Source organism: Sciurus carolinensis, chromosome 6 (assembly GCF_902686445.1).
Source record: "Sciurus carolinensis chromosome 6, mSciCar1.2, whole genome shotgun sequence".
NCBI lineage: Eukaryota > Metazoa > Chordata > Mammalia > Rodentia > Sciuridae > Sciurus > Sciurus carolinensis.
This window is the reverse complement of record NC_062218.1, coordinates 99,521,805-99,546,357: the sequence shown is the minus strand read 5'-3', so window position 1 is coordinate 99,546,357 and position 24,553 is coordinate 99,521,805. Positions and strand designations below refer to the sequence as shown.

The 24,553-nt window shown below is 36.6% G+C and overlaps 2 protein-coding genes across 2 annotated transcripts; both read right to left on the bottom strand.

Moving 5' to 3' along the window:
* LOC124987635 (protocadherin beta-4-like) lies at window positions 1-4,532 on the bottom strand. The gene has a single exon (XM_047556939.1). The coding sequence runs from the start codon at window positions 4,148-4,150 to the stop codon at window positions 1,808-1,810; it is 2,343 nt and encodes a 780-aa protein (XP_047412895.1). The 5' UTR covers window positions 4,151-4,532; the 3' UTR covers window positions 1-1,807.
* A 12,913-nt stretch (window positions 4,533-17,445) lies between these two features.
* LOC124986845 (protocadherin beta-5-like) lies at window positions 17,446-21,103 on the bottom strand. Its single transcript, XM_047555649.1, has one exon. It carries the CDS (start codon window positions 20,640-20,642, stop codon window positions 18,291-18,293), a length of 2,352 nt encoding a protein of 783 aa, XP_047411605.1. The 5' UTR covers window positions 20,643-21,103; the 3' UTR covers window positions 17,446-18,290.
* Window positions 21,104-24,553: the final 3,450 nt, after the last annotated feature.

Below are 24,553 nucleotides of genomic sequence, written 5' to 3'. Positions count from 1 at the left end.
TGTATGTACTTTCAACCGCAGTAGGATGATACTTGAGATTTAAAAATAAATGTGTTAGATTATAAAGCAATCTTTTCAATTGTTCATAATCTGCAAAAAGTTCAACAATTTCTTCCTATAATTTTATTCATGTGAATTTACTAGTTAGAAATCACATTATCCACCTACTTGGCTTATGGAACACAACATAAAACAATTAAAATTCAGGTAAATTAATTGCTGTTCCAATGTATTCACAGACAAAATATTACTTATTTTGATATATGATGTTAGAGATTACATTAATTATTTGGTAACTGCATGCCTAGTGAATGACAAGTGTTCCGTAAATATTCATTTTAAATTGGAAATAACTTAATGTTAATATTTATACATATTGAATGTGTAAATTAAAATTATATGAATATTATAATGCAACTTCTATAGGATTACAAATTAAACTAAGTTAAAATAACTAAAGGTTACATTAAGGAACAAAACAATATAATCAAACATTGAAAAGAATGCATTATTTGGTGATCTTCCATATCCACAAAGTAATGTAAAGTGAAAAATCTGAGATCAAATAATAATCAGAATCAAGTAAAATTCCTAAAATTCACAAGAAATTTCCTAACACTTTTGGAAGAGGGGGGAGAAGTTGCAGAAAAGTACATTAAACTACAATTAGGGTTGGGGATGTAGCTCTTTTGACAGACAAAAGAATCCTTTGCTTACACTTGTATTCATAGGCCAAAAGGAAGGGCAAGAACATATTTGATGCCCTCAGGAGTTCAAAATTCTTTGAATAATTTTCAAATTTATTTCAAATTCTAAGATTATTTTTTACAGGATTATAGCAAGAAGCCATTTAACGGTATTTCTTTAAAATTTTTATTATTTGCTTTGGGGCTAGGAATCGAAACCAGGTCTTCCATGTATGCATGCATGCTCTACTATTGAGTCACACCCTCAGCCCCTGAAGAGTTTCATTTAGTGAAATGATTAAGACATTGTATTAGATTTTCTTTTTGCTATTTGTAGATGAGAAATATTTTTAGTTTAATACTAATATTTACGAAACATATAACGCACTAGATATACAATAACCAAATATTGAAGATAATCTCTAACAGGTGGTGCTCATAACAGGAAATGGGTCACAGTTTTAGTATATTAACATCTTAACAAACTAAATGTTTATATACAATTTGGGAGAAACAAGTATGCTAAGTTTTATGCTTACATTTCTTCAGACAACTTAAGAGGGTAGTATACTCACCCAGAAAGGCCAAGGTAAAAATAAAGAATTTCAGTGGGAGTGAAGCTCAATGGAATGCATATTTGATTTAGCATGCAACAAATTCGAGGGTCCACCCCAGGTACCAATGAAATAAAATAGAATTTCAAACACTCTGGAGTTGAAAGTTGAAGTTAAAAGGTAAAGACAGGCACCACCAGTAATAGCAATTCAAGGTTTCATTAAAGCTTTAACATTAATTTAAGAAGTTGTTAAACATAAAATTTGTTTAAGTACTACTTGAGTAATTTCTACTTAGGGAAATATTATTCTAAGAGAAGGTCAAGTAGGGAGAAAAGACATAGTCAATAATAGTGTAATTTAAATGCTAATTACATTAAATACCAGTTACAAAACACAAATGAAGTACTATCAGGGACATGAATTTGTTTGTTAAAGTGCTATAAATATTTGAACAACGCTAAAAAGAAAGGCATTGCAATGGGTAGTTGCCCAGGTTAATGGGAATTTAACAGAATTGAATACGATTAATTGAATACGAAGCTATAAGAGCATTTGGGGTTTTCCTTAGTTCCCAGTATCCTCAAGCAAGAGATTGGGGAATATCGGTTTCAGGAACTTGAACTCACCAGACCCAGAGTCTCCTGCCAGACACACCTCATACTGGTAGCTGTGGGACAGGGTCCCAGTGCCACTGACATCCACCAGGTGGCCAGGAAAGTGGCCCTCAGGCACAGAGCACACACCCAGCGGCGCCGCCCTGCTCCTCCTGCACAGCCTCACCGCCACGAACACCAGCACCGAAAAGAGGAAGAGCGACGACACCGAGGCCAGGGCGATGACCAAGTAGACTGTCAGCGAGTCGGCCTGCGCGCGCTCGGGCGCCACTTCCGGCAGCGGCAGGTAAGGCTGCGAGACGCCATCCACCAGCAGCACGTGCAGCGTGACGCTGGCAGACAGCGGCGGCTCGCCATTGTCCTTGACCAGCACCACCAGCCTGTGCCTGGCCGCGTCGCGCTCGCTCAGCAGCCTGGCGGTGCGCACCTCGCCATTGTGCGCCCACACGCCAAACAGCCCGGGCTCCGTGGCCTTGAGCAGCTGGAACGACAGCCAGGCGTTCTGGCCCGAGTCTCCGTCCACCGCCACCACCTTGGTGACCAGGTAGCCCGGCTCTGCCGCCCTGGGCACCAGCTCGGTGCAGGGCGCAGAGGCGTTCTGCAGCGGATAGAGCACGAAGGGCGAGTTGTCGTTGTCGTCCAGCACCACGACGCGCACCAGCGCCTGGCTGCTCAGCGCGGGCGAGCCGTGGTCTGTGGCGCCCACGCGGAACTCGAATGCCTGCAGGGCCTCGAAGTCCAGCGCCCTCAGCGCGAACAGCTGCCCGTTGTCCGCGTTGATGGAGACCAGCGAGGCGAGGGGCAGGTGCGGGTCCTGGGGCGGCAGCAGCGAGTAGGTCAGCTGGGCGTTGCTGCCTGAGTCTCTGTCTGTGGCGCTGACGCTGCCTATGTGCAGGGCGGGGCTGTTGTTCTCGCGCACCGACAGCGTGTAGGACGTCTGCGAGAAGGCAGGGGCGTTGTCGTTGACGTCGGAGACCAGGACGGTTATGCTATGCTCGCTTTTCAGCCTGGGTGTCCCCAAGTCGGTGACTGTGATGGTGATGTTGTACTGGGCTCTGCTCTCTCTGTCTAGCGGGCCCTCTGTTACCAGGGTGTAAAAGTTCTTGAATGTTGGTTTCAGAATGAAGGGCATATTATCTGGAATAGAGCAAATCATCTTTCCATTGTCTCCGGAATCTCTATCTCCAACACGGAATATAGAGACTATGGTCTCAGGAGCATTTTCTGGGATGGAGCTGGTGAGTGATGATATGCTAAGTTCAGGAGCATTGTCATTCACATCCACCACCTCTATGAACACAGTGCCTTTCCCAGAAAGGCCTCCACCATCTATAGCCTCAATTTCCACATGGTAAGATTTAATTTTTTCGTAATCCAATTTCTTCCTCAGTCGGATTTCTCCTGTGACTTCATTTATTGAGAAAGTTTGTTTAATGTCATCAGATGGTTGAAACAAACCATAGGAAACATTCCCGAAGTTTCCAGCATCTGCATCCCTAGCTAAGACGCTGAAGATTGGGGAATCTAAGGGGCTGTTCTCCAGGATCTGCACCTCATATGGAGTATGCACAAACTCAGGAGCATTGTCATTGACGTCCATAATCAGGATTCGAACTGTAACTGTGCCAGACCTAGGTGGAGACCCACCATCCAGAGCCACGAGGGTTAAGCTGAACTCAGGCTGCTCCTCTCTATCCAGAGCTTTGTCTTGTACCAGATCTGGGTATTTCTTGCCCTCACTCTGATTTCGTGTGAGGACGTGAAAATGAGAATTGGGACTGATGGTGTATTTTTGAAGCCCATTGCTACCCACATCCAAATCCTGGGCTACTTTCAATGGAAATATAGTCCCTGCCTGGCTGTTTTCCGGTATTTTCAAGAGCACTTCCCCATCGGTGAATACTGGAGAGTGATCATTTATGTCCTGGATCCATAATTCTCCCTGAAAAAACTGCACTGGCATTTCAAGAAACACCTGGAAGTGCAGTACACACTCTTCAATAGGGCCACACAGCTCTTCCCGGTCTATTTTCTCCCTCAGAAGCAAATCGCCTGTCTGAGGATCCACCAGCAAACGTTGCTTATAATCATCAGACACAACCCGAGCAGACCTGGCTGCCAGTTCCCCAGTTCCCAGGCTCAGGTCCTTGGTCAGATGGGCTACAAAGGAGCCATTTTCTGTTTCTTCCTTTATAGAATAACGAAGAGACTCTGGGCGAATCAGAGACAAAAACATCATAAAAATAAAGGCTATCACTTGCCTGCTGGATGGAATTCGCTGTAGCTTCTCCATGTTGGAGTCCGGTTGCTTACATCCAAGATCTTCAGGAACCCCCAAAAAGACTAGAGATATTTAACCCTTGATTTCCTATTTGGAGGAACCCTCATAAAGTTGATTGTGAGCTTAAATTGTATATTGCTGCCCGAATTCGTTCGCAACTCAGTAGTATTGCAAAGCTTCTCGCATATCTTTTACAGCATTTTGAACACAAAAGGGTATGGGAGGTTTTGTTTTCTGTATTCGCAATCTTAGTCTGCAGCGCCACCCTGCGTCTTGTATGATGAATTGGCACAATATTTTCAAATCAAAGCTCTTTTTGGATATTTCCAAAAGAAAATCATTTTAAAAAGTGTACTTTTTAAAAAAATAAACGTTGTTTTTGATTGAATTTTGTAATTGGCCAGGTTATTCCAGTGCGTGAACTAGAATTATGGTGAACACAAAGCAAGAAGATATCTCAGTCTCTTCTCACACTCTTATTTGTGGAACTTAACAACTTCATTTCTCTTTTGCATAATTTAACCAAGGAGATAAAGTTTCATAATACTTACCTGAAATTAAACTGAAAAGTTATTTCAGTTTAATTCATTGTAATTATATGTGTTTATTTCTAGGAATTGAAGATTTTATGATAATGCAAATTTTAGGATCTTCTATATCACATGATCCAAAAATAACTATTTTACAAAGTATAGGTTTTATTTTTCCACCCTGATGTGCTATGATGATACAGCAAGAAAGCACTGGCACCATGGAGACACAGTTAATCAGCTTACTGGTTACAATTGGTATATTTTATCTTTTATCTTACCACATATTGCATTTCCCCCACATAAATATCTAATTTAATTTTATTATTTAGTTACTGTAACCATAGTTTAAAATTCATGTTAAATGAACTTTTTAAATACATTTCAATAAGGTCAGGTTCTGTTCATGATAAAGTATCATTAAAATTATTTTGAAAGCATAGATTATAGTAGTCATTAAGTAAATACCAATTTAATAAATTTATTAATCCACTCAGTTATGTTTCCATCTATATAAGCAGATAATTTTCAGATCATAATTCATCCACGAACATGTCTGAAACTGAATACAGAATTCTGAGCAATGAGAATATAGTACATGCTAGGCACTACTGAAATTTGTTTAAATTCTATTTCTATTAACTCTCCTAAATGATATAGCATTGACAATAAGGATAATAACACCATAGAATTTATTTTCATGTTTAAGCTAATTTGGAGGGGATACAATATGCACCAGTGTCAAGTGAAATTAAAAAAAAATACATGCTGAAAAGAATAAAAATACTATTTTTAACACAAATGGAAAAAATCTTGTGTTTAAAACAAAGAGAAAAAATTCTAAATATAGTATCCATGTTCTAGACTCGAGTCATATTTCAAAACCAAATTCAAAGTTTATTTTGAGCTCTTATTCCTCCATTTTCACAAATAGAGTTCTTACTCCTACGTTCACAAGAGTATTTCAACTCAGCTCTTCTCAGATCCTTTTGCAATCTGAAAGCCAATGAGACCTAAATAATACTAACATTGTATGACACTATGTGTCACATATTACTCCAAGTATTTTACATTTACTAACTCAGTTTTATCTCAAATAGAATCCCATGAGTTTGTAATTTTTTTTAATCAGTCACACTTATTGATGAAGAAATTTAAAGTTTAAATAACTTGTCCAAATAGCAGAACCAAAGTTTGAAGCCAGAGTTGTGGTTTCAGAATTCATTCTCTTACATGTCTGAGTCAGATTTTGTTCTAACAGTTTGGTCAGAATCCCCCTTGTATTATTCCTTTTTGAGGTGAATAACAACCTTTCAGAAAATTTACAGTAGATCCAAACTTCAACCATGCCTCGGGCACATAGATATGGTAGGTGAAAATATATTTGTATGCAAGTTTTGAATTATTATTAGAACATTTTAAAAGTTTTCTTTCCCTTTTCCTGCAGTTATCAGCAAAGAGAGATGCTTATCCACCTTAGAAATTGGAAGAAAAACAAGTACTTAATGTTTACATTGAGATCATTACTCAGGTGACAAAAATAAAAATGGCATGTCTAATGAGTAACCTGTAGTCTTAAATATTGGATGAAATACATATCTACAAAAATTTTTAAATGGTATCAGTTTCCAATAAAGGGTTTAAAGTTACAAACAAGAATGGAAGCCTAGAAGGATGGCCCAGCATATTTTGGCATGGATTATTCCCCCAAAATGTGAAACATATCAGGAAAAATCTATTTTGTATTTTCATGAGAGAAAAGTTGATGACATAAAGACTGAGCATCCTAGTCAGGCAAGGTGAATTATCCATTCTGAAAGATTCTTTATGACTATTTATATAATTGATTGCCAAAACTAAAGTGTAATATTTAGTGTTTTTCTTTCTCATTTTAAATACACAAAGAGAGAAGAAATAGTACTCAGGAACTTAGGTAGGATCTTTTAACAGTTTTTTGGTAACACATCGGCAAGAACTTTAAACACCACTAAAGAAAAGATAAAGATCTTTTAAAAGAAATTATAATACAAGTAATCCTAAAGTTCAAAATACTAAATCCATACTGGTAAGTTTTGAATAGAATATTTTTGAAACATGAGAGTGTTTTTTAAATTTCACAATGACTTAAGCATTGTTTTGTTCTTAAAGAGGAAAAGTAGAGAGCAAACTAAGCATTAAAAGAAAGAAAGAAATTGGTGAAATAGTATATTTGTGTGTGTGTGAGTATGCATGTGTATATTTCTTTAAGAGTGCAACTTATCTCTGATGAGTAGTGTGAGTTCAGATAATTTGTGAAACATCAACATATTATATGAATCAAAAAGATGGTAAGCAACACTAATGGTAAAATAAAAAATTCTCTAAATCAGATGACTCATAAATGGCATGACCAAAAATCTTACTTGGTTATGAAATTATGCCTACACAGTAAAAAGAACAATTAAGCAAATGGGGATTTAATTTTTTTTCAACTCTAGGTACAATAAATAAAGCTAAATAAAATCTAAACTCAGAACAACCGATATCTCAGAAGGATAGAGAACATCAATGTGACTGGCCTCTAGGAGTCACCTCATAAATGTTACTGAGAATGGAATGTTCCATGAAGGTATGAACAACAAAATGGAGAGATGGACTAAAACCAACTGTCATGAAGATCTTGGGTGTATTTGGCTTATTCTCTAAAGCAGAGCTATTTATAAATGCTTCTTTCTTCTGGGTGGGATTTCTTAGTTCTGATTGCAGCTTAGCAGCATCTTTGTCCTTCAGAGTCCTTTGTTCACTCTCTATGACTACAGCACCACCAGGCATACTCAGATACATCTTGTTTATTTGTTTATCATTTTAAAGCAAATTTAGTCAACAGTACAGCATGTGTCAAACTCAATTTAGACTGTTGTAATGTCTTTGAGAACAACAGTAGTTATGATAAAAAGAAGACAATATCTCAATGTTCTCCCAAAGATATCAGTTGGATATGTCAAGAAACTTCCTTGTAATAGAAAGTGAATTATATTAGATTCCTACAGGGGAATGCTTCTCTGCTTTACTCTCATTTGCTTTTATTTGATTTACTTGTGTGGAATTGAATTGACTCTGCTTCCATATACATGTTCTCACAATGAATAAAACAATTTTTTATCATGGAAAATGTCCAACACATACAAAGTAAACATAATAAACCTCCATGTACACAGCATCCACTTTCACAACATTGTTTCATGTACAACTTTCCCTCCAATCTGCCTCCTCCAAATATCTTTGTACAGTTCTTCTCTTGAGATAATGTTTACATAATTAAAATGAACTATTTATTTATTTATTTATTTATTTTGCAATGCAAAGGATCAAATCCAAGGCCTTGAGCATATTAGCCAATCACTCTAACTCTGAACTACATTCCCACCCCTTAACTAACAGTTTAATAGTGAATCTATCAGTGTAATTCACACCTCTTTAAAATCACAGAACATTTCCTTCTTTCAGTGGGAATAATCTTAAATCATTTCCATTTAATATTAATAACTGGGTGACAAAATCTTGGTCTTCTCTTTACACAACATGGAAAGGAAGACAATATTAAAAAAATATCATGCTCCATGCTCCCTATGATTATGTATACTAAACTGAAGTGATAGATATTTTGAAGAATAATTAGAATAATTTAACTGGATTATCACCAGTGTCCAGAAATACTACTTTTACTGATGAGATGTGAAGTATATTAAACTAAATTTCACATAGTTAACATAATTGTTACACAGCTGATCAAATTGATTTTCATTATTTGCTTCAAATATTTGTTTTCCTTTAATTATATTACAACTTTAAAATATTCTTCAACTTTATCAAAAGCAAAAAACTAACCTTTAAGGATGACCTGAATCTTTGACAACTCTGATTGAGTTACATACAAAGAAAAACACATCAATTCAGGAAAAATTAACATATAAGAAGTTGCATAACTAAGCCTCTCAATTGCTAACATACTGCTGAAAGGGTTGAAGATATTGTAGATTTGATGCTAACTAAAACCTGAAAACTCAAATTTTCGAGTAAGACTTTTAGATCAGTGTTACTACAGGGTTTTTAATTTTATTGATATTTTCCAAAGATCTAGTACTTGGTTTCCTTTATTTTCTCAATTATTTTTTAATGGAATTTCCTTGATTTCTATTACCTTTATTATTTTATTCCTTCTGCATGTTTTTCTCTATTCTTTTTTCTTTTCTAGAACTGAGATGGAAGTCGGAACTGGCACAATTCTGGGATATTAATTTGAGACTTTTCTCTTTTCTAATGTATTCATTTAGTACTATACATTTCCTTCTTGGCACTGCTTCAGCTGTGTCTTCCAAATTTTGCTATGTTATATTTGTATTTTCCATTCAACTGAGTGAACTTTTAAATTTCACTCAAGATTACTTCTTTGATTCTTGGATTATTTAGAAATGTATTGTTAAGCTCCCAGGTGGCTATTTTCCTTTTACCTATGCTTTATTGATTTTTAGTTCGAGTCTATAGTGGTTGGAGAATCCATTCTGCCTGATTCAGTTTTAATTTGGTTAAGGTATGTTTTGCAACCCAGGATGTGGTCTATCATGTATATGTTCTGTAAGTATTTGAAAAAAAAAAGTGTATTCTGAGGTTGTTAGATGGAATAATCTGTAGAGATGAGATGCCATTAGTTGATATTATTGTTAAGTTCTGTATCTACTGGTTTTCTACCTCATTGATCAATTAGATAGAGAGAAGGCCACTGAAGTCTCCAACTATAATTGTAGATTTGTCTATTCTCCTTTCAATTCTGTCAGCTTTGGCTCCACACGTCTTGCAGCTTTGCTGTATACACATTTAGGATTCCTGCAGTTTCTTCTTTTATCATTTTATTATGTCTCATTCTACCTCTGGTAATTTTCTTTACTTTGATATCTACTTTATCTGACATTAATATAGCAGTTCTGCTATACTGTTATTAATATTATTATAATATTTTTCCATTTTAACTTTTAGTCTGCCTGTATCATCATGGTTGAAATGTTTTGTAGAGAGTGTATAGTCGTGATTTATTAAACCCAACCTTTGAGTATCTTTGTTTTATTGTGTGTTTAAACCATTTACATTTAATTATCGATATGCTAGAGTTTAAGGCTGCCATTTTATATTTTCGGTTTGATCTCTGCTTTTTGTTGTTCCTTTTGTTTTGTTGTGTTTTTTGTGGTGGTGGGGCTCAAACCCAGGACCTCACTCATGCTAATCAAAAACTTACCTCTGAACTTCAGTTTCTCTTTTTCCTATCTACATTTTCCTAACTACACTTCATTATGATTTCATCTCGATATATCTACTATGCCTTTCATTGTATCACTTTGTATATCTTTTTTACTGGTTGCTCTAGGTCATACATACATATATATATATATATATATATATATATATATATATATATATATATGAGTTAGTTTCCTAGAATCATTATTTTACCACTTAAAGTGTAGAGAACTTACCTTACCTTACTCTTTTCATTTATAACATAATCATCTTAGATATTTCCTCTATGAACATTTAGAAACACATCAGGCAATTATGAATAACCACCAAATATAATTTAGAAAACACAAAAGGTGGAGGAAAGTCTTATTTTATTTACATATATGTTTATTTCCTGTGCTCTTTCTTCTTTCTCAGTTGTGGTAACATTCCTTTAAAAGTTGTTTCCTTCCACATATCAGAGAAAAATTCAACCTTTGGCTTTTTGTGGATTGGTTTATTCATTTAGCATGATAGTCTGGGGGTGGAGAATGGAAGTTCAGTGGATTAGACAAAGGGCACAGAAGGGAAAGGAGGAGGATAGGAAAAAGAAAGAGTGGAATAAATCTAATATAACTATCCTATGTACATGTATGAATATACCACAGTTCATTGTGTACACCTGTGAGAAATTAATTTTAAAAAGATATTGTTTCCTTTTTGTGTAGAGAACTTCCTTTAGCCCCTCTTTTATGGATAGGTCTACTGGCAATAGATCTTTAACTGAAGGATATCTAAACTGGGTATCAGAGCTTGGGTTAACAGTTCTTTTATTTTAGCATTTGAATTTTTTTTTACTGGTGGGGATTGGACCCAGGAATACTCTACCATTGAGCTACATCCCCAGACCTTTTTAATTTTTATTTTGATACAGGATCTCACTAAGTTGTACAGGCTGGCATTGAACTTGTGATTCTCCTTCCTCAGCCTCCTGAGTTGCTGGAATAATAGGTATGTGCCACCTTGCCAGCTAACCTCCATGGTTTCTGAGGGAGAAATCTACTGTCATTCAAACTGTTATTGTCTTATAGGCAAGGTGTCATTTTTCTCTCACTGTTTTCAAGATCCTTCCCTTGCTTTTAGTTTTCAGATATTTGACTATGATGTCTCTTGGTGTGGATTTCTTTGGGTTTATCCTGTTTGAGATTCATTTGGAGTTTTGATTCTCTGAGTTTGTCTTTTACAAATTTGGAAAGTTTTCAGCCATTATTTCTTTTCAATTTCACTCTCTCCTCTTAGAATTTCGTGACACAAATGTTCCCTCTTTTGTTATTGTCCCTTGGGCTCCTTACATTGTTAGTTTGTTTATGGTCTATTTTCTCTGTTATTCGGATTAGATAAATTCCATTGTTCTATCTTCAAGTCCACTAATTCTTTCTTTATCCTCTCCATTTTGCTCTTGAATCTATCCATTGAGGTTTCTTATTTCAATTATTGTATATTTGATTTCTAAAATTTCCACTGGTATTCCCTTATATTTTCTCTTTTTTGTGAGAGTTTATATTTCTTTGTTGAAACTCTATTTTTCATTTATTTCAACGATGTTCATAACTACTTTTTAAAACTTTTAATTATTTACTTTCTTTTTTTAGACAGTGAAAATATTTTTTAAAAAATTTCTTTTCATACAGGAATATAGGATAATAATATCTGTCTCACAATCTACTGTCCTTCCCCTCCCCCACATTCCCCATCCCTCCCCTCACTACCCTCTGTAGAATCTTAAGTTCCTTCATTTTTCCCTATCCATCCCCCACTATGGATCATCATCCACTTATCAGAGAAAACATTCAGTCTTTGGTTTTTGGAGATTGACTTATTTCACATAGCATGACACTCTCCAGTTCCATCCATTTACCTGCAAATGGCATAATTTCATTCTTTTCAAAGACTGAGTAATATTCCAATGTATATATGTACCACATTTTCTTTACCCATTCATCTGTTGAAGGGCATCTAGGTTGGTTCCATGGTTTAGCTATTGTGATTTGAGCTGCTATAAACATTGATGTGACTGCATCACTGTAGTATGCTGATTTTAAGTCCTTTGGGTATAAACTGAGGAGTGGGATAGCTGGGTCAAATTGTTCCATTCCAAGTTTTCTTAGGAATCGCCATATTGCTATCCAAAGTGGTTGTACCAGTCTATAATCCCAACAACACTGTATGAGTGTACATTTTTCCCCTGCATCCCCACCAACACTTGTTTTTGCTTGTATTCTTGATAATTGCCATTCTGACTGGAGTGAGATGAAATCTTAGAGTAGTTTGAATTTTTCTAATTGCAAGAGATGATGAACATTTTTCCATATATTTGTTGATCAATTGAATATCATCTTCTGTGAAGTGTCTGTTCAGTTCCTTAGCCCATTTATTGATTGGGTTATTTGTTTTTTGGTGTTAAGTTTTTTGAGTTCTTTATATATCTTGGAGATTAGTGCTCTATCTGAGGTGCATGTGGTAAAGATTTTTTTCCCATTCTGTAGGCTCTCTCTTCACATTGTTGATTGTTCCCTTTTCTGAGAAGAAGCTTTTTAGTTTGAATCCATCCCATTTATTGATTCCTAATTTTGCTTCTTGTGCTTTAGAAGTCTTGTTAAGGAAGTCAGGTCCTAAGCCCATATGATGAAGATTTGGGCCTACTTTTTCTTCTATTAGGTGTGGGGTCTGTTTAGTTCCTAAATCTTTGATCCACTTTGAGTTGATTTTTGTGCAGGGTGCGAGATAAAGGTTTAATTTCATTTTGTTACATATGGATTTCCAGTTTTTCCAGCACCATCTGTTGAAAAGAGTATCTTTTCTCCAATGTATATATTTGGCACCTTTGTCTAGCATGGCATAACTATATTTAGGTGGGTTCGTCTCTGTGTCTTCTATTTTGTACCATTGGCCTACATGTCTATTTTGGTGCCAGTACCATGCCATTTTTGTTACTATTGCTCTGTAGTATAGTTTAAGGTCTGGTAGTGTGATGCCTCTTGTTTCACTCTTCTTGCTAAGGATTGCTTTGGCTATTCTGGGTTCATAACTACTGTTTGAAGCACTTCATCAAATCTGTTTTGAAATTTTCTTTCAGATAATTCTAATATCCCTGCCCTTTTGGCATTGGGGTATCTATTAATTGTCTATTACATTCACTTTGATATCTTACTGATTCTTGACAGGACTCAAAGAGTACCTTCCTTGATGTACTTATATAACCATTGTTAACAGTGACTAAATTCAGAACAACTAAAAAGTCAATCAAGAGCAAAATGAATTTAAAAGCGAGAATGTACGTATATACTACAAAACAATACAAAATTTTATCAACATGGATGAATTCAAATCCAAGATTTTAAAAAGCAAACCCACAGATGATCCATACTACATGAATCCATTCACATAAAATGCAAACACAGACAAAACTAACCAGCATATTACTGAAGAACTTATGCATATCAATTGCAGTTATGAAGAATAAAAAATTAATTTAAAAATTCAAGCCATGAGTTTTTTTTATAGGGATGAAAGATGTTAATATGGAGGCTAAGAGGTACTTCCAGTTGTCATTGTTCTAAGTGTTAAGCAGATGCATAGATGATCATTTTACTATTATTTATTTTAAAATGAATATATACATTACATACACTTTTTGGAAATTTTAATACATTTCAAAGTAGGAAAAAATTTAAGAAAAGAAAAATTTCTCTGGAGTCAGTCTGCCTGGATTTGAATTATCATTTTAGTTCTTACTAGCTAGATGGCTGATGAAATCCTAACTCCCAATGTGGTAGTATTAGGAAAGAGGGCCTTTCAGAAGTAAATGGGTCATGAGTATAGATCTCTTAGGAATGGTATTAGTTCCCCTATATAAGGGACCCAAGAAAGTACTCTCTATTTGGGAATGTGATATAAAGAGAATATAATGAGGACATAATGAGAATTCAGCATTGTATAATCTGCAAGAGGGCCCTCAACAGAATTCAACCATGCTGGCACCCTGAGCTCAGACTGCCAGACTCCAGAACTGTGAAAAATAAATTTCAGCTGTTTATAAGCTACTGAGTCTATAGCACTTCATTTTAGAAGCCTGAATTGATTAAGATAATGATGTTTGTCAAACTGGTTTACCTCTGTACATTTGTTTGTTCACTCTAAAAAAGAATACTGATTACACAATTATTTGATGGATTAAATGAGGTACATATAATGAACTTGTTAACAGTTATATATATAGAAAGTATATAGTACATACTATATACAATATGTAATAAAATTTAAAAAATATTTTTCCCTCAAAATCTTAAGGCTCATTTTTTCTAAAGAAATCAAAAGAATCTTCTAGGGAACACAAACATTTAGTGGAGATTTTGGAATCCCAGATTAGAGCCTTTATAGGCATTTTAAGGGTCACTTCCTAGAAAGACTTCCCTGCCCTCTCATCATAACCCACCATAAAGTCACATCTGACATTATCAACCTGGCCCTGCATTGCTTCTCACAGAGCATTCTGGTCAGAGTTTCTATTCAGGAAAGAAGCCTGAGTTGAAACTACCCTGTAATACAAAGAGAGAGAATGTATATAAAAGAGCAGCTGTTGAAAATAATCTATCTAGTTCTTTATTACATATAAACTGATAACCAGGACTCACAAGATATATGAAAATCAGAATATATAACAAAAGAACAGCAAGAAAGAAATGAGATAAAAAGGAAAAGGAAAACGAAAAATGGACTCTGTAGGAAATAGATAATTCAGGAAATGAAGTGAGTTGTGGAAAATCTGAAATGATACCATGGAAAAGTATCAATCAAATAAAGTTCTTACGGATTTAAATATGACACCAAAATTAATAATACACTACAAGGAACTGAAAGTGAGAGATGTCAGAATATAAAGTAAAAAACATAACAAAATAAAACACTAATATAATAGAGAATTGATTATAAATGTTCTATATCTGACAAGCTCAAATCTCAGAAATAACAAGATAAAGTTAGGACAAAATTGGTAAGGAAATAATAGTAGAGGGAAATATCTCAGAGATGAGCATAAATGAATTGTTGGGATACAAAATTACATCAAGCGTCCAGAAATTGAATGAAAAAATCATAAAATTATTGTGAAATTCAAACTGCCCTAATAGATAACTTCTAAAATTTGAGAGGGAAGGAGACAGAAATTACATATATTATGTTACATATACATATAATTTATATATTTTATATAATAAGTGTGAGAGAGAAGAGAATAAAACTTATCAAGATTCAGATTAAGTAAGTTTTCTTAAAAATTATGGATTAATAATAAATAAATGATTTTAAATTTCAGAGCAAGTATTCTCTATCTCACTGAATCATCAGTCAAGTATGAGGGAAAACTAAATACATTTTCAGACATGTAAAACACAGTAAGTTTATTCTGTACATACTCTTTTTGGATGTACTATAGCAAAGAGAGGGAATGAAAAAGGAAAGAAGTGGATGAGGGTCCCATCACATCATGAAATCAACTAGGAGAGAATGAAGACCAGAGGGCAGTTTTGGACAGATACAGAGACCATTTAATTCTAGGAGAAGCAAAAACGTAGAGGACTCCAGGTAGGAAATATGGGAAGCTGAATTCATAATTGAGATTTTGAAAAAAATGGGAAGATAAGGTAAAGGCAACTCATGGAATTTAAAAGGTGGATTCATTTGGTCTTGATTTTAGGAACATTCTGTTTTCAATGACACAGGAAGCACAACTGTAGATCCACGGAGAAGGTATTATAGTCCTTATTCCGAGTACTATGAATGTATAATAAACAATATTTGAGAAAGAATTAGCCTCTAATAACTAGGAACAGTCCTGACACTCACAGATAGGTCAAGATCTCCCACTGACATGAGCAATCTCACCCAACATCAACATCAGAAAAGACCTTTGTGATTCTGAGTGAGCAAGATCAAGATAAAATGACTTCATGGTTGAGCAGAGACCAGAATAATATTGTTCAAACCAAAACAATGACCAAAGACCTCCACTGCCTTGCAAATATGAGTGAAAGCTGCTTTTTCACCAATTATACTTTCATTTCACTTTTGTTCTCCTCACTTCCTCAATGAAATTCACTAAGAAACTTAATCATAGATTCATTTCCGTTTTCTTAAAGCATCCAATCCAGAGCTAACCCATACTTTCTCAAACCCTCCCCCAAATTTCCAACCACAAACCCAAATCCTAGAACTCCTTTATAAGTTTCTTATTTCTTATTTCTACAGTTTCCATCACTACAATAAGTCAATATTCCCAACTTTGTTTTGATAAACTGTGTTCCTGATAATCTTTGGTTGTAGGGAATTAATAATTTATATTATCATTAAAAGTAAAATTCAATATGTATTTTCAGTTTCCAAAACATATATATAGACAAGATGTGGTTAAAGATAGCAGTTCACTGAGGGAGGTTGGAATACATAAGGAAGAAAAATACAGAAGAAAGAATAAGAATGTCTTCATTTCATCCAAAAAAAAAATCAGTGAAGCTATTGTTAACAGATAGTAAATGGAGGTTTCAATTTGACAGGAGAAATACACAAAATAGTAATATAGATCTAAGTGAAGAACAAATAATTAAAGTTATTTTTAAGTGTAGTACCCAGAAGTTATAAGAGTAAATTGTCTAAAGAAAAAATGTCTGAAAAATTACTAATATAGTTTGTAGGATTGCCATAACAAACACCACAGAATGGGTCACTTAAACCACACATAGTTATTTTCTTACAGTTCTGGAGGATATAAGTCTTAGATAAATAATTTTTTAAATTCTGAAGCCCCTCTTCTTGCCTGCAGATGATGATCTTATTCTGGCAACTTGACATGATCATCTCTGTGCATGCATGTGTCTGGTTTTTTTCTCTATGTCCTAATTTCCTTTTAGAAAGACACCAGTTTTATTTGTTTAGGGCAAGAACAGTATTAATGTACTTCCCTCTTCATAGGCCCTGTCTCTAAACATGGTCACATTCTGAAGTAGTAGGAATTCAGATTTCATATGAAACTGGTGGGGATGGAAGCTCAATTCAATCCATAACAGTTACAAACATATTAACTAATACTAAGGAAGTAAAGGTAAGAGGTGTTTTTGAAAAGGTTTAAAAATGCTTTCTAATGATATAAAATTTAAAAACAGACAATACCAGGTGTTGGCAAAAATACAAAGAAATGGATACATGTAGACATTTTCAATAGTGCAAATGGCACAACCAATTTGGGAAACTATTTTGAAATATCTACTAACCGAGGACATGTACTTACTAAATAAGCATCAATTCTATCCCTAGGTATACATATCCAACCGAACTGCATATACTTGTGGAAAGACTGCAAGAATGTTCAGAGCAGGGTTATTCATAACAGTGAATCCATGCACCGACTCATATGTGTCTACAGGATATTTATTAAATGTTTGTAGACTAATACAGTGAAGCAAAATACAGCAATGAGAATGAAAAATTAAAACAATTATGAATAAATTTCATATATTATTGAGCAAAAGCAACCAGACACAAATCAGTTCATACTTACTACATTTATATAAGTTCAAAGAGGAAAAAATAAATTATGTTGTGGGAAGTAAGTATATCATTTATAAACTGGTTAGCAGTGATTTGAAGAAGTAATTTGAGCTGAGTGCAATACAAATGATCCATTTTCTCAAGTTGCTAGTGCCAATTATATTGGCTATGTGAAAATACATCCAGCTGAACATTACTTTCACTTTTCTTTCTGTATGCTACACATAAATTAAGTTTTTTCAAAAAATGTTTGCCAAGGAGGCTTAGGGTTGGAAAACAAAAGGTATTGTTGCATTTTATTATGCTTTCCACATATGGGATTTGTTATCTTATGTATTCGTTTGAAAACAAAATGAATAAAATGAGGTAATCTTTTCTACAATTTAACATCTAAAATCCTTGGAGTGAGATGACACAGAATGAGTAGGACATATGGAAAAGTTACAAGTGGAATTTATTAAGCCAGTATAGCATAGCATAGCAAATAGCAAAAAGAAGACTAAAAATATCAGAAAAAAACCCTTAGCATGAATTTGTAATGACAGTGCATAAATGTAATAAAGAAAGATTGATTTTTCCAACATTGGACAATATAAATTTAAGCTAAAAAATCTACTACAGAAGGGAAATCAAAGGTATACCTGAAGGGAGACTTTTTCCCCATGACACACGGTAACTCATAATCCAGAAAATATTAGAGATAAATAGTAAAAAAGTATTGCAATATAATAAGATTAATAGAATCCAAAACTATTGCTGAAGATAGCATTTTAATGAATTTCTTCCCTAGAGCTCTGGGGAAGTAATTTGGGGAATATGGGCTTCAGGAACTTGAAGTCGCTAGTCTCAGAGTCTCCAGGCAAACAAACCTCATACTGGTAGCTCTGGGACAGGGTCCCAGTGCCACTGACATCCACCAGGTGACCAGGAAAGTGGCCCTCAGGCACAGAACACACACTCAGCGGCGCCGCCCTGCTCCTCCTGCACAGCCTCACCGCCACAAACACCAGCACCGAAAAGAGGAAGAGCGACGACACCGAGGCCAAGGCGATGACCAAGTAGACTGTCAGCGAGTCGGCCAGCGCGCGATCGGGCGCCACTTCCGGCAGCGGCAGGTAGGGCTGCGAGAAGCCATCCACCAGCAGCACGTGCAGCGTGACGCTGGCAGACAGCGGCGGCTCGCCATTGTCCTTGACCAGCACCACCAGCCTGTGCCTGGCCGCGTCGCGCTCGCTCAGCAGCCTGGCGGTGCGCACCTCGCCATTGTGCGCCCACACGCCAAACAGCCCGGGCTCCGTGGCCTTGAGCAGCTGGAACGACAGCCAGGCGTTCTGGCCCGAGTCTCCGTCCACCGCCACCACCTTGGTGACCAGGTAGCCCGGCTCTGCCGCCCTGGGCACCAGCTCGGTGCAGGGCGCAGAGGCGTTCTGCAGCGGATAGAGCACGAAGGGCGAGTTGTCGTTGTCGTCCAGCACCACGACGCGCACCAGCGCCTGGCTGCTCAGCGCGGGCGAGCCGTGGTCTGTGGCGCCCACGCGGAACTCGAACGCCTGCAGGGCCTCGAAGTCCAGCGCCCTCAGCGCGAACAGCTGCCCGTTGTCCGCGTTGATGGAGACCAGCGAGGCGAGGGGCAGGTGCGGGTCCTGGGGCGGCAGCAGCGAGTAGGTCAGCTGGGCGTTGCTGCCTGAGTCTCTGTCTGTGGCGCTGACGCCGCCTATGTGCAGGGCGGGGCTGTTGTTCTCGCGCACCGACAGCGTGTAGGACGTCTGCGAGAAGGCAGGGGCGTTGTCGTTGACGTCGGAGACCAGGACGGTTATGCTGTGCTCGGTTTTCAGCCTGGGTGTCCCCAAGTCGGTGACTGTGATGGTGATGTTGTACTGGGCTCTGCTCTCTCTGTCTAGCTGGCCCTCTGTTACCAGGGTGTAAAAGTTCTTAAATGTGGGCTTCAAGAGGAAGGGGAGGTCGTTTTGTATGGAGCAAACCATCCTACCATTGTCCCCAGAGTCTGGATCAGAAACGCTGAAAATGGCAACTACAGTCTCAGGGGAGTTTTCTGGGATAGAGCTGCTGATCTTTGACATGATTAGTTCAGGAGCATTGTCATTCACATCCACCACTTCTATGGCCACAGTGCATTTTCCTGAAAAGCCCCCACTGTCTGTGGCTACAATTTCCACGTTATAATGTTGAGTTGCCTCAAAATCCAATGCCCTTTGCAGATGAATTTCTCCTTTTATTTCATCTATTACAAATGGTTGAGAAACTTCACCGCCTTGGAATAGTGTGTAGGCTACACTGCCATATGTTCCTGCATCTAAATCTCGAGCAGAGACAACGAGAACTAATGAGTTTATGGGAGTGTTCTCAGGAACCTGTACTTCATACAGTGACTGTAAAAATTTGGGGGCATTATCATTGATGTCTACCACTTCAACGCGTACTGTGACTGTCCCAGACCTGGGTGGCACCCCACCATCCAGCGCTGTGAGGGTTAAAATGAGCTCAGGCTGTTCCTCCCTGTCCAGAGCTTTGCCCAACACCAGCTCTGGGTATTTACTGCCATCTCCGCGATTGTGTGTAACAACACGAAAATTGGAGTTGGGGCTGATTGTGTAGTTCTGAACACTGTTACTACCCATGTCCAAGTCCTGAGCTGATTTCAAAGCAAACACTGTCCCTGCCTGGGCACTCTCTGGGATTCTAAGGAGCATTTCCCTGTCCAGAAATTCTGGAGAATGGTCATTTACATCTGTGAGTTGCACATCAACTTGAAACAACTGCACCGGGTTTTCTAGTAACAATTGGAAATGCAATATACAGGGTTCTATCACCCCACAGAGCACCTCCCGGTCTAGTTTTTCCTGTAGAAGCAAATCGCCGGTCTTTACATTGAGCTGCAAGAGCTGTTCGCTGCCTTTGTGATGGATTCGCGCGCCCCGAGTGGCCAGCTCCCCCACCCTGAGCCCCAGATCTTTTGCCAGGTTGGCCACAGAGTAGCCACTTTCTGTTTCTTCTGGCACGGAATACCTAATTGCCTCAGAGTCAGCCTCCCACAAAAACAATAGCATAGCAAGAAAAATAACTTGCCTTTTCTGGAGTGGTTTTGCTAGTGCAGTCTCCATTGTTAAAATCCGTTCAGAATGGCAGTTCCTTCAATTCGATATACAATCCACTGAGATGATTTGGTTAAATAATCTTGAGTAAATACTTCTCTCTGACATATACTTAGATAATGCTTTCTCTGAGGATCTGTCTCCTGGAGCTCACCTGATGTGTCTCCTTCTTTGGGGGAGCTTTCAGAGTTCTGATTCCCATCTCAATGGCGTCCAGGACATCCGCAGGGCCCATTATTCACACTCTTAGCCTGCAGCGCCACCAGGCGTCCTCATTTACTATTGCATGTATTACTTCTCATTTCATTCCAAATTGTAAACCTGCTCTGCTCAAAACCCTTTTAATTACAAAATCACGCTTAATTGTACCTTCAAGTTATTAAGTTTTAAACAAATATTTGCTGGGTAAGTTTTCCGTGCAAGAATACTTGTTTAACGCACGACTCCAATTCCAGGAGCTAGGGAAGCTGAAGCAGGAGCATTGCATATTCAAAGCCATCCTTATGAATTTAGAGGGATGCTTTCCCAAAATAAAAAATAAAACAGGCTGCGTATTGCTCAATAGTTAAGTGCCCCTCAGTTCAATATCTGGTACCACAACCAACCAAACAAGGAACAAACAACAAAAATGATGTTAATCTCCAAAAAGTACCTTCTAAGTACAAGAAGAAACTTTGTTGGTTCATAACCTGATTATATTTAAAAAGATAATTGGTAATGGACACCTACAAATTCTGAAATTTTCCCAAAATTATTTTAATGTTGGGGCCCAAAATATCTACAAAAAGACACAAATGTAAGTGTACCACTTTGAATTTAAAGGAAGTGGATCCACTCCTATAAATAGAATGTAGATTAAAAATAGAATGCTGCCCAAACTCAGGAAGTCCTCTCCTGCCATTGTCTGATTACTAACTTGCCCCCCAAACATAAGCACTATCCTGAATTCTATTGTCTTAGTCATATTTTGGCTTTTATGTACTTTCATAAATTGGAGTTATAGAGCATTACTTTCTTATGTCTGTCTTTTTTCATTCACTGTTTATAAAATTAATAAGTGGTTCGTCCTTCTGATTTGTTTTATTCTCATTGCTTTATAATAGTTTTATATATGAATATATCGTAGTTTCTTTATGTATTCTCCAGCTCAAGAACATTAGTGTTTTTCCAGTTTTGAGCCCTTCTTTTTAGTAGTATTGTTATGAACATTCTTGTACTTGTCTTTTGGTGACCATGTCCATGTATATATTCTGAATATATTCATATTAGTTGTATTGCTGTGCATTAAGATGTACACATATATTCAGTTTTAGGAAATACTGTGAAACATTTTCCAAAAGTAGTTTTTCTAGTACCAATAAAGTTTGAGGGTTCCAGTTTTCCATATCCTTGTCAACATTTAATGTTGTAATTTCAGTTCTACATATTCTATTGAGTGTCTGGTAATATCGTTTTGTAATTCTGATTTGAATATCCTGGTGATTAACAAAAATTTTTACATTTTCACATGTTTATTTACCATTAGGACAAATTTTTGTGAAGTACTTATTCAAGTCTTTTGTCATTTTTATTATTGGGGCATTACTATGTTTGCTTTTTTGGTCTGTAGAAGTACTTTTTTTTATTATGGGTATAGGTTCTTTTTATATATTACACATATCTTCTCCCACTCTATATTTTGTTTATATTTTAATTTCTATTATGGCATATTGAATCAAGAAAACTTCTTTAACTTTGTTTGGATTTACAAATACTTTTCACTTTTGGTTAGCATTTTAGTGTTCTATGTAAATATTTGTGTACACAAAAGTCTTATATGATAGATTTTGAAATATTAATTACTATACCTTTTCCCATCGGAAGCTATAATCAAACTAAACTTATTTTTTTCAGTAAGAATCTAGTTAGAGTCAAAAGATATCCATATGCCTTTTTACCAGCTATGGCAATGATAATCCATTCCCAATTATTTCAGAAACCTCATTATTAAATCAGGTGATTTCAGGTTGCTCAAGTATTCAACTTTTCTATTTGTTTATCCTGCAATACCACATTGCCTTAGTCAATATATCTTTGTCATGGGTTTTATTATTTGAAAGTAAGGCTTTCATTTTTAAAACAATAGTATTTTTTTGGTGTACTGGGGATTGAACTCAGGGCACTTGACTGCTGAGCCACATCCCTGTGGAGAGCAGTGACAGAGGATGGGAAAACAGTGACTGAGAGTGGGGGGGTCTTTGATGACCTCATGGCTGTGGTATGTCTGGTGTCTGGGAACGTTTCTGTGCAAGGGCACAGGATGCTTAGCCCTGCATGAGGAAGCTGTGCAAGAATCCTATCAGCTCTGACCTTGATCTTAGGCACATAGCTGCTGGGAATAAAGGAATTCTTATGCTAGACAACCTCAATGTTTTACCATCTCTGCTTCTCCTGTTCCTGCCACTTGACAGTAACTTTTAACAATGTAATTTCTCAAGAGCTACACAAAGTTCCAACACTGAACTTTGCAACTGTGGATTGCAACTGTGGAAAAGCTACATAGCTATCCTAGTTTCTGTAACTTTCTTAAATACAAAGAATAATGGTTGCATAGTCTTTAACCTGATGATGAGACATATATAAATAACTCTTTAGATATGCATCTCCATCAGAGTGAAGATCTCCACCTGATCCCAGCTTAATCATCAAAATCTGTGTTTGTGAATCTTGAGTTTCCAATCACACTTTGCCCCTCACTGGAACCAAGAGTTTGACTGTGCTGGTCGCAGCACATCCCTAGCCCTATTTTGCATTTTATTTAGAGACAGAGTTCCACTGAGTTGCTTAGTGCCTCACTTTTGCTGTGGCTGGATTTGAACACTTGATCCTCCTGCCTCAGCCTCCCCAGCCACTGGGATTACAGGTGTGCACCACTGCACCTAGCCAAAAACAATAGACTATTTTAAAGAACAGATTTATAGTCACAGGAAAAAAAAAATGATCATAGGGTACAGAGATACACTATGTGGGCAGGAAATTGTTCACAAAATCTACTTTTTATTAAAATGTCTGTAGGATTGATAGCGATTTTTCATGTTTTTACTCCTAATAATGGTAATTGGTATTTTCCTTGGTTTACTTGATTAATCTAAAAGTTTTAATTTTGCTAATAATTATGAAGAACCCACTTTCTGGTTTACCAATTTGCTTTGTTGTATCTTTGTCTTGTGTATTTTGTATGTGCAACTACATTATTCACATTTGAATTGCTGTTCTTTTCTAGATTCTTGAGACCAAAGCTTCCATTATTGATTTTCTTTTCTAATATGTGCATTTAGTTTTCCATTTCCAAGTTGTGTTTTGATATGTCAGTTCTTGACAATTTTTTACCCAGTTCAAATTCTTTGGAAATTTCTGTTGTGATTTCTTTTTTGAGTTGTGTGTTGTGTTATTTAATTTGGAAATATTTGGGGATTTCTTGTCATATTTTAATCTCTATCTTTTTCTGTTACAGTCAAAAAGCATGCTGAGCGATTTCAATTCCTTTTATTAAAAATGAGACTTGTTTTATGATCTGGAATATAGACAATTTTTATATTTTATATGTACGTAAGAAGAACGTGTGTTTTAGTGTGTTATGTGTGTCATGTATTTGAATATGACATTTTGTTGCTCAGCACTTCAAATTTCATGTGTGTGTGTGTGTGTGTGTGTGTGTGTGTGTGTGTGTTTTGTTTTCTTATTCTGTTAGGAATGGACAGTTATATGAAGTCTCCTGATATGGTTGTGGTTTGTCTACGTTGTATTTGTATTCTGCCATCTTATCTTTTGTATTTTGTAGTTAGCCCATAGAGAAACATTCAGTCACTAACCTCATTTTTTTCTGGTATATTTCTTTGCCTTTTTGTTATTTTGAAACAACTGTCTTTATCACTAGCAAC